Genomic DNA, 11,446 nt, shown 5'->3' with positions numbered 1-11,446 from the left:
GAATGTACTAGTATTTTTAGTTTTTTCCTTATAGTAAAAAATTACATGCTTAATAAATCATATTGATTGTCACAGGAATCATCATGCAGAATAATTTTTCATCTAATTAAGATTAAAAATAAGGAACCTATTTAATTTTCGTAAGATTTATTAAGATCTAACGTTATCTTTAGAGGAGGTTTGAAAACGATTAGACTGTGCTAACAGTATTCGTTTTATATTTATAGCCACCCGTTAAAATATACTGACGACTTTTCTGAACAGAAAAGTTTTGCTTTTAAAAATATATCTTAATGTGTATAATTTATGTTTAAAATACGACAAAACTTTAATAAGAAAAGTAAACAATAAAGAAATCATTTGGGACTTTTGTGGATCAATACCAGATCATCTCAGTCATACAGGGATAGGTATATGGAGGATTAATTAAAACTAAACAAATGGATGTAAAATATAAGTGGATATTATGACAAATTGTCATAAATTTAGCTTGCTATCATGGAACTTATTTATTGGTCAGTTCGTTTATCCTGTATGAGGGGAGTGGGTGGGGTAAAGGGCGTGGAAGGGGGTGAATCATTGCGTGTTTCACTTTATATGTCAGCCGTTGTCACTTTTTCAAATGCAATGAATTCGAATTAAGTCATTACAAATGTAGACAAAGTTTACAATTTTAACACTGCTTCTTTTTCCCTAATAAATGTTATAGCTGTTTTTTTAGTTTGGGCTAATTCATCTTCCCTTGTCCTATCCCTTCGCCCCTGGGTTGATCTTTAGGGACAAAAATTGTAGTTTCATGGCTGCAGATTTTGGGGCTGGGTAGGAGAGGAGGGGGGAGGGATGAGATATGAGAGCTTTCAACAAGGTTTTATATTCAGGTTTAGGTATTAGATAAGATAATTTCTCGTATTCATTTGAATCCGGTGGATAGGAACCGGTTCTCATGAATACGAAAAAACTATGTCTAGCATCGTATTATATCCAGTTTTCTACGAATATAGAAATGTACAATCATAAGATTGAAACTAGTTTTTTTAGCCGGTGCCTTCGGCACTACGGGGCTAAAAAAACTAGTTTTAATCTTATATTTGTACATTCTATATCCGCGGAAAGCCGTTTATAATACGATACGAGAAATAACTATTATCATGCATCCTATATTTTGCTGCTATCAAAAAAATCTTTTTTAAAAAATTGTGATTATTATCCATCATTTCATCTTTAAGTATAATAAAACAGCATTGCTTATTGTCAGAACTATTGCATCCCCAAACTGGATATCTTTATTTTATTAAGCATATTTCATCAAACTTTTCCTTAGGATAAAGACAACTTTACTACATTTCATAAGATATTCAGTTTACAACATTTACTGACCCGTCTACCTTAGCCTTCAGACAGAGCCATTCCTTTTCCTTTACAGAATAAAGTTTTACTTAACACTGAAAAGACACAACCTTCTCTAAAACCTTGATGTTCCTGTAGGTGAACTACAGCAGACCCGAGATGGATATCTATATTTTATAAATCTAATTGTCCAAATAATTGTGTTGGCGCTAATCTACATAATATTGCGGCTCCCACGGGACCTCTGGACATATGTGCCCCCCCTTAACATCATTTTTACTAATGTTAGAGTAAAGTTAAACAGGAGACTGAGGGAATAATGGCAGGGATATTCCAACTTAAGAAAAAAATGCCAGTCAATCTTTAGATAAAAAATAGTATTTGAAAGAGGTAATCTTTATATAAAAGTAACAGGATCTGTGGCTGTCTGTGTGTATTTTGCTGTATGTCCCGAAGGAACTCTATAACCAATATAAATTAGAAGGGTAGACTCACCCATTCCCCACCCACTAGAAGCCTCTAGGGGCGTACATTTAAAAGTTTTAAGATGAATAATATGTTTGAGAAAAATAACAAAGATTTTTTTACAAAAAAAGACGCTTTTCCGTGCTATTTCCCAATCACTGTGTGTTAAAATATAACTAAAAGGTTATATTGGAAGTATTTAAGGAGTTTTGTTATTTTTGAGTGTTTTCAAAAGTACAGGTATAGAATAATGGTGGTTAAATTGATCTTCCAACATTTATGATGATGAAAATTATTTCTTAAGCTAACTAAGACAAAACGGTTATAGTCCCTTTAATGACAACGTTTTTTTCGTATTTTCACAGTAGCTTTTGATATGTTATTTTAGGTTAGGTGATTACCCCGCAGGTTTAGAGCCTCTCGCAGTGGCTAGAAATAGGGGAAAATCTACTGTGAAAATGCGACGAAACGACCTTGTCACGAAAGGGACTATACACGACAAAACTAGTTAATAGAGTCCAGAGAGGGAAGTGGGGTGATAATTTTTCATCCATAGCCCAATCCCCGAAGTCTTGTAAGATGTTTTTAGGGGGAGTTATGTTATTTTTGAGCCATATGGATAAGTGGAGAAAGATTTTCGTGTATTTTTATATTTACTTCCTTTTATTTAATATTTGCTAAAGATAATTAATTTGCATTTTAGAAAGAAAAGATCTTCTACATGTATGGTAAGTCCGTAATTCTCATTGAGGGAGGGGACATTTGGCTGTTTATTACATTAGTCCCCAAAGTCTTATAATATCGTTTTCTTATTCGTTGGCTAAACAACCATGGGGACTTTTATTGAATTTTGATTAGTTGGTTAATTTATTTGAGTTTCAATTTTTTTAAAGACTAATTATAATCTACAGAAAGGGTAATTTTGTGCATCATCATTGGGCATTTACATCAATTTATCAGCCATTGTCCTATCCCTGGTAATCATTCTGTTTGTAACATAGCTTTTTATATTTTTTATGCGAATCGGCTCTCTGTTTTATTTTTAATTTAACAGTGCTTCCATTTTTTTAAATGTTGATTTTTAACTATTTTGCAAACACTTTTTACAAAAAAAATGATTTAAGGAAAAAATAGGATGGAAATAAGCTAAAGAATAGATTACTTATACTAATTTGACTCAAAAAAAGATAAATATTTTGTTTTGGTATTTTTTGGTTCAGCAAACACAACCTCCCCGCCCCCCCCCCCCAAAAAAAAAAACCAAACCAATGAAATAACAAAGAACAAGTACATAAGTAGTGAAGCAATAATAATATCCTTGATTTAAAAAGCTTATGTAAAGATTAAATATTTTTAATCTAGTTTTAATATCAACTTATCAAGATGAAAATTATAAAATTATATTTAATAAATCAATGAATATGACATTTTAATGACAATGAAATTATTTTTAGTGTTTTAACCTCTAATTCACATAAAGATTACATAAACAATATCACGGTCGGATAAATTGGCGTACAACCACCCAAGGTATAGGGTTGCTTCGCTACTAAACAATGTACAGGTTGGAGAAAATTATGGAATTAGAGTGGTGGTGGTAATAATAAGCTTGTGAATAGAAACTCAGTCTCCCACAAATATTGAAGCATTGTCACAAGAATTAGTTAGGCTGTGCCCACAATTCCACAAATATTGAACTATTGTTACTAGAATTAGGCTGTGCCCTCACTTCCACAAATGAATGTAGAATATACGTGGATATTATGACAGGGGAAAATTGTTATTAATTTGGTCAGTTCGTTCACCAAGTAGGAGGGGAAGGGATGGGGTAAAAGGGATGGATGGGGGGGGGGGATCTATATTCTAGCCCGCTTTATTAGAGAACATAAAAATCTGGCGTAAGATACAAGTAATAATATATCCATTTTCTCACAAGAAGTCCTGCGTTTTACTACTTTATCGACGTTTTTAATGACCCTCTCTCTTTTTTATTGCGTAATTTTCAAATAGTTATATGCAGAAGTGATATATCACCAAGAATTAGTCCTATTCTTGACTATATATGAGGATTAGCAATTATTGAGGGGCATATACAGCTCTACTTTTCCTATATTTTTTATTCTTTAAAACAGTTTGAAATATAGAGTAGGGCACTTTTTCCTTTTAGATGAATTTAACATTTTTTTATTTTTTTTTCCACGGAATTTCAGGAAAAGTAAAGTCAACCTTTAAATTATAAATGTATAAGAGAAATCTAGCTAGGGTATAGTCCCTTTCGTGGTAACGCCTTTTAAGGAACGTTTATTCGTATTTTTACAGTAGCTTTTCTCCTAGTTCTAGCCACTGCGGAGGGCTCTTACCCTGCTAGGCCAATTGCTTAACCATGCGGGGCAATCACCTACCCTAACTCAACATAAAATAACCTTTAAAAAGCTACTTTGAAAATATGACGAAACGCCCCTTAAGAGGCGTTGCCACGAAAGGGACTATACCCGAAAATTATTATTTTGAACATAATTGTCCTTGTTAACTAAGGTTGAAAAAAAATTTTTTGAAGAAATAATAGAATATATTTCCCCCTGTAACAAATAAATAAACACGTAGAATTGGCGGAATTTTCTGCTACATTGGACATCTTTATGGATTTATGATTATCAGAGCTGATTTTCACACATTTTTCTAAGATTATTATTTTCTTTTTTAAAAGCAATTTTTTATACACTTAGTGTGTGTCCGTACGTACTCAGTTTTAACACGTTTATTTTTATTTTTTTGGCCTCTTATTATCCTATTGACTTTGTTTTAGAAAAGGCGAATAAACATAATGTTAGAAAAGCGTTTTACTTATTAATTTTTTCGTCTATGTAAGTCAATACTTTCCTAACATATAAAGTAATAAGGTTTTTCTGTCCTTAGCTAAGGAATTCCATCAATAATAGGAAGCTTGACATAGGTTACGTCATGGTTTAGACTATTTTATGTTTAGATTTAAATCTTAGGTGGTTTTAGGCTAATTTTATCCTTCCTTATCTCTTCGAACAAGATGTTAGGGACGCAGCCGCTAGTGTAATCTATAAAGTAAAAGATTTGCATGCGATCATTTTTGTAAATTTTCACATAGCTGTTTGTCCATCTGTCATATAAGTTGAGCTTCGCTGTTGTTGATGTTGTCATTCTTGTAATAAGATTATTTACTTAATTTTCTTTTTATTTTACTAGTATGGGAATATCTCAAGAAATATTGAAAAATAGGGAAATAAATAAATACTAAATAAATTATATTATTTTGAAATTACTCCAAAACATACAAAACAAATTATGGAAATAAGTAGCAGGCCTTTTTTTAAAATGATGATAGTAAACTTATTTACAGATAAATATAGGAAATCTTATTTGCATGGCAATATTTTTTTCGTTTTGCTGCCAGACTGTCGGACGAACAATATAAAGTATTTTTGCTTCTAAAAGCAAAGATTTTAAGATTGTAAAAATACTATGTTTTCTTCTATTACATAATTTTTTTAAAATTGTTTTAAAAATATTTTGATGCAATTACTTTGAAAGTAATTTTAAAAATTTTAATTGTCAATTTTAAACGGTAAAGATAAAACAATGACATTTGTGTATATTAGTAGCGCAACAATCTGAAGCTCTCTATATTTTTGGTTAAAAAAAAGACAAGAAAAAAGTATAAAACTCTAATAATCATAATGATTATCAGAAAAAAAAGATACCTTAAAAGATTTACATCTGAAAATCCACGAAAAAAAATCAGTTTTTAATTAAAGGTGTACCTCATTTGGACTTACATTGACGAACTTACAAACCTAGTTTTAGATTAGCTGTGCTGCTAAATAAGAAGAATTTATATTTGGGAGGCCAGGGGAAGGACAGGTAAAGAAATGGGACAGGACGGCTGCAGGACAGGCGGCAGGATAGTCAGAGTCAACACACACCACCCTCTCATTTTACACAATTATTTAGTTTCTAATGGAATGTTTAGATTTACAATTGGGTAAAGAGTGATGCGATACTGCAAAAAATAGCAGATTATTCGCCAGTTCTTGGTGGGTGAAATAATTCAAAAACGCCTGTTTTGTAATACTTTTGCTTTTAGTTCTAGTATTTTTGCATCTCCAATATTTCATCTACATGTATGTATCATATTAAAGAACCATATTTATCCAAAAACCATTGCTATTGTATTTACTAATGCTATTTCATTTTCTTGTATTTTCTTTTAGTAAATAACTTAAATAGCCATAAACAAAACTTCAATATTAGGGGCCAAGGCTTAATTAATCTACAAAAGAAAACAATTGATGGATCATTCTAATAAGCAGTCAAATGTATTAAATTGCCGAAAATTAACCCATTTATTTTCAAATCCCAACGGTTGCCGTTTGTCTGTTTGGAAGGTCACAACATAGATTGACACTTTTGCACAAAAAATGTGAATTGAAAAGTTTAATCTAAATACTTTGTTGCTTGATCACATTTATCAGTATGGCCTATGAGAGTAGTGCTGATATAGTAAAATTTTATTTGGTAAATATAGATATCTTATCTATAACACGGTAAAGAATACCTTTCTTATTGGTTCTATGCCTTTTCCTTAAATCTTCTTAAATTTAAATAGCAAAATACCTTAGTTTGATATCAAAGACAAAATTGCACTCATAAGACTTTACTTTGGGGGGAGGGGGATTCTTCATTGTTCAATGTCCTCTATCTTAATTATGTTACGGGCTATAAGAAAACCATTGTCAAAGAATACACTTGTTTAATATTTCTTTCTCTATGATATATGAAATAGTTTCATGTGCTAAACTGTTAATAGGAATAAGATAGTGGAATTTCTTTCTAAGCAAAAAAAGAAATAGGATTGATATCTTACAGGCTCTATCTAATACGGTGTACTATCATTTCCGCATGTTTTCATACCTGCAAAGTTTTTAATGTTCGCAAAAAGGCACAAAAACAGAAAATTATAAAAAAAAACTGTTATGATAAAAGGAGTGAGAAAGGAATAGGTTTTGCAAAGATTCAATAATAGTCTTCGGTCGTAATGATATTACACATTTTGCGGAAATAATGACACACCTTCTAATATACACATTATTATATAGAATTGACAGGGAAAATGCCATGAAACATAAAATAATATACCAACTAATTCTAATGTTTGAAATTTAGCTTGGGAGAAGAAAGGGGATGTAAATTGTTTAAACTTCATTATCCTTTGATTCCTGAAAATTCAATTGTATGTTCTTTTGGTCATTTGTCACTGTATTTCTATACCTTTGCAAAATTTAATAGTAAATATCAATATACTTAAAGACATATACATTATAGCCTTTATTTCGGTGCTTTCCCTCAAAGTACCTGTTGAGAATTGAACCCAACCCCTAATTATTTTAATAAATTAAAATGAAAGGTTGTTGAGGGGTAGTTTTTTCCATGCATAACCACACTTGCTGGGAATATGGCATAGTTTTCTGTCTATTTTAAAAGAGAAATTTGTTTTATCTGAAAAAAAATGTTTTATATTGTGTTTAAACAAAAAACTTCTTGTTTTTATAATTTTATTAAAAGTTTAAATTAAGATAAAATACAATAAAAAAAACATTATTCATAATCAATATCATCCAACAAATATTTCAGCCGTTTCCCCAGATTTCTACTTTCCCTCAAAGCTTCCTCTAAGTCATCTTGGAAATTTTCATTCTTGTTTATTTTAATTTTTGGTTTCTCCTCTTCGAGTTTGCCACTGAAAAGTTTAAGTAAAAGGGAAGTATTTACTTTTTCTGTAGTTTTTTCTACATTCACATTGCTATCTTCATTTAGTTTCTTGTCAAGAGCATCCAAAATAATGTTAAGAAAGCCAAGAAAACCTTTTTCTTCTTTATCATCTTTTTCAACTACTGTAATTTTAGGTTTATTGGTAGTTGTAGTTGTGGTTTTTTCCTCATTTTTCTTTAATTTTTCTTTCTTTTCTTGCTTCACCACTTCACTAATTTCATTCAATGCAGTCTTGTCTCCATTGGATTGGTCGGTTTTAATTTTGTTGATAAAATTTGAAATTATAGAGGAGCTTCTTTCTACTTCATTGGTGGGGAGAGGTTTTGAAATTGGTGACTGTGATTGTAGTTCGATCAAATCTTTCTAAAAACATTTGACACATAATTTCTAGTATTAATGCAAAGGACAATTATGTTGATAAGTAGCGAGGCAATAAAAAGTCTATATTATCATAGGTAATCCATGATTATAAAGATTTGTTTCATGAATTTAGAGTCATTTAAAAACAATATAAGTTATACAAATATTACTCAGACGGACGAACAGAAATAAATAGTCATTGCGTAGGTGTGACACAAATGAATATAGGCCAATGGGTGATAAATAACTTAAAAAAATAGGATTATTTCCAGTTTTGTTATCCCGGGCAATCGAAAATAGCATTTTTTATCGTTCGTAGAAAATTGTCTATAATACATTACAATACAAGATTTTTGAGTATGTCTTAGAACCAGCTCTAACCCAGCAGAAGCCATAATGGACAATCCCTTCCACATTATTTAAGTTATAACTTAATATTATTATCTTCTGGTGTCCTTTTCTGTATTCTAAAAAATATGAATAGGCTGAATTTTACCTGACGCTGAAGCTGACTTTCTGCATTCTTTGCTGCCAACTGGTGTTGCTGCCATTGTTGTAAACCTAGAAATTATGAAATTTAGTAATAGACTTTTCATTTGTTTAATCCTTATATAAAAGAAACAGGTTCTGTGTCTGTCTGTACCAAAGGATCTAGCTAACTGCAGAACTTATAAAGTTCTCCTTTACTATAGAGCTACTCATAGGTCCAGGGAAGGGTTATGACTGTTTTGGGGGAGGTTACCACAAAAGAGGCTAGCGGCTAGAAAAAAAATACACCACTTCAAAAATGTTTTACATTAAAAAAACTTAATTTGAACGTTTAGGGTCGACTCCCCTTTCACCTCCTTTTCACTCAAGTGCCCCTAGAAGCGTAGCCACTATTAGTTATATAACCTGGTACGTCAGCTAAGGACTGAAAGATGGAGTTTTCTGCTGATGAATCTAATGTTGGCTGGCGTCCTTCTGCCTCTGCATGTGCTGCCAACGCTGCCCTCCAGGCTTCTAAACCTGCAAAGAAAATATTTCCTGTTTTAAAAACATAACTAAACGTGTATTAACAATGAATTTAACAAATTAAATAGATAGCATTTCATATCAACAATTTTTCTCAGGTTTAAAATCATATGCCATTAAGCAACTGGTTTTTGTTATCTTAAGTTCCAGTCTTGAACTTCAGTGCTACACTGATGCAAATGACAGAGCTAACGGACACGACAAGTTCAAAGAGTAACTTCACTTAATTGATAAATTTCTGGAACAGTCAGTAACTTAACATCATCGTAGACCAACCAGAATTATCAGTCATACTCTTTTAGTTGCTAAACTATTTATGTACACCATTTGGAACTGGATCATATGCAGAAGCAACTCCAAGAACTAACAGATGCAGATTAGTTATCGAGCAGCAGCACTATCATCAATGCATACCTGGATAAGTTGGAATTGAATCCTGCGCAGATGCAACTACCAGAATTAACAGATGCGCATTAGTTAAAGAGTAGCTGCACTATCATCAAATCATATTATACTGGAACTGGATTTTGTGCAGATACAACTACCAGAACTAACATATCTGGATTAGTTATAGAGTAGCTACACTATCATCAATGCATACCTGGAACAGTTGGAACTGGATCCTGCGCAGATGCAAGTGCCAAAACTGACGCCAGTATGGATAGCACCTAGGTCAATATTTTAGTATTAAAACGTTTGACAATTTAATGAATTCTAAAGATAGTTTATTCAAGGAGCAAATATCTTACATGTATTTCGTTGATTTAGTGATGTAATGTTTAAATTTTATATTTAAGCTTTATTATGATAATAATTGAAAATATTTATTCGTGTGTCTGTTTTTTACTTTACAATAGGTAAGATTACATTATATCAGATACAAGGTAGACCCGCAGGGTAAGAGACAACGAAAGTGGTGTGTTCTGTGTTCTCTATCTAAATAATCTGGAGGAAATCACCCTACAGTCTTCTTAATTAACCTTAAAAACCAACAACATAGAGTAGAACTAGACAATACTCACAAAAATATTTTGCTTTCCAACACAAAAATAAAAAAAAAACACAAATAAACAATAAAGAAAAGTATAACCTTCATGGTTAAAACACAGAACTGTACTAAGCCTTATAAAGGTTAAAACATTTTAAAGCACATTTAACCCCTCATTGGTTTTCAATGTTGAAATTTGTTTCTCACAAAATATAACCAATAAAACATACTTTTAAATCTTTTTAAACTAGCTTTTTATTAGTGTAGCTACTTAATACCAAAGTTATTTTTTTAGGTCCGCATCAATGAGTGGCGACACTTACGGAACTGAATTGTTTATAACACTTCATTGATGGATTTTAAAACTTTAAATTTATAAAATGCTCTAAAGGAAACCAACTACATAATGAAAATATCATAATCATTAAATGACTAATCAGTCGAAAAAGTCAATAACTATTGTTAAATAATAACCAAAAACATACATGTGACATTCTAAATTGTCTCCAAAATTCCTGACCTTTCAGTGGGGTTTTCTCAGTTATACAAATTTTTATTAATTTTTTACAACAACTATCATACCGTTGATGTGATGCGCCTGTATTTGGCCAAGACATTCTCCTACTCTAGCTATTATTGTCGTGCTTCTGACATAGAAGCTGTATGTACAACTTTTAATTGTGAGGCAGTCTACTACCTTTTACTCTTCTCTTCATTTGTGTGGAAGTGGATGAACGTCCTTCTTATCTCTGCAAAGAAGTTGTTGTTGTTGTTTGTGTCTGTGTGCAGTTGTAATGGTTGTTGTTGCCGGTGAGTAGCCTTCATACAAAATAACAATTAATCATCTTTGTATGTAGCTCAATAATTCCTGCTATGTCGACATACATATTATTTGATTTAGAACATTATTACTTTATTCTTGATACTAGCGGCTGCACTCATAGCATCTAGCAGCTCTGTATTCGGAGAAGTTAGGAAAGTAGGAAAATACCCTAAAACCTAAAAGGGACTTATAAGAAGCTTCCATGAAATAGAGAACTAAATCAGTTCAGTAGTCATCGAAATATAAAAGCTGCAGACAAAAAAACTTTTAGAAGTTCGATAAATTGTCAGCAATTATTACTTTTAAAACAAGAAAAGGCTACACCTATTATTTTTCGACATTGACTGTCATAAATGCTGAGAAAAGAAAACAGTTTATCTTCAGATACACATTTCTTTGCCATATCAAATTACTTTTGCCAAAAGAAACATTTTTAAATGTCATTTGATTCAATATGGGACCACTGTATTAAATAATTGCTTCAATTAAGAAGTGGCCACTCTATGTCTTTAGTCTAAGATAAGATAAGATAAGATTTATTTTCCTCAAAGGTACAACATATTTTATTAGATATATATTATAAATTATGTTACTATGCTTGATTTGTTTGATTCATCTGGTTTGTTGTGTTTGGTGCAGGTTAGATA

The 11,446-nt window shown here is 31.5% G+C and overlaps 1 protein-coding gene across 1 annotated transcript; it reads right to left on the bottom strand.

Moving 5' to 3' along the window:
• Positions 1–7,383: 7,383 nt before the first annotated feature.
• Positions 7,384–11,243, bottom strand: LOC145328149 (uncharacterized). Its single transcript, XM_080171734.1, has 6 exons — positions 11,213–11,243; positions 10,713–10,795; positions 9,590–9,656; positions 8,869–8,982; positions 8,471–8,535; positions 7,384–7,977 (listed from the first exon to the last, which is right to left on the bottom strand). The coding sequence occupies exons 1-6, from the start codon at positions 11,241–11,243 to the stop codon at positions 7,441–7,443; spliced, it is 897 nt and encodes a 298-aa protein (XP_080027860.1). The 3' UTR covers positions 7,384–7,440.
• Between the last annotated feature and the right edge of the window lie 203 nt (positions 11,244–11,446).

This window comes from Acartia tonsa, chromosome 1 (assembly GCF_053477335.1).
Source record: "Acartia tonsa isolate MP-2025a chromosome 1, ASM5347733v1, whole genome shotgun sequence".
NCBI lineage: Eukaryota > Metazoa > Arthropoda > Copepoda > Calanoida > Acartiidae > Acartia > Acartia tonsa.
This window is presented reverse-complemented; position numbering and strand designations above follow the sequence as displayed.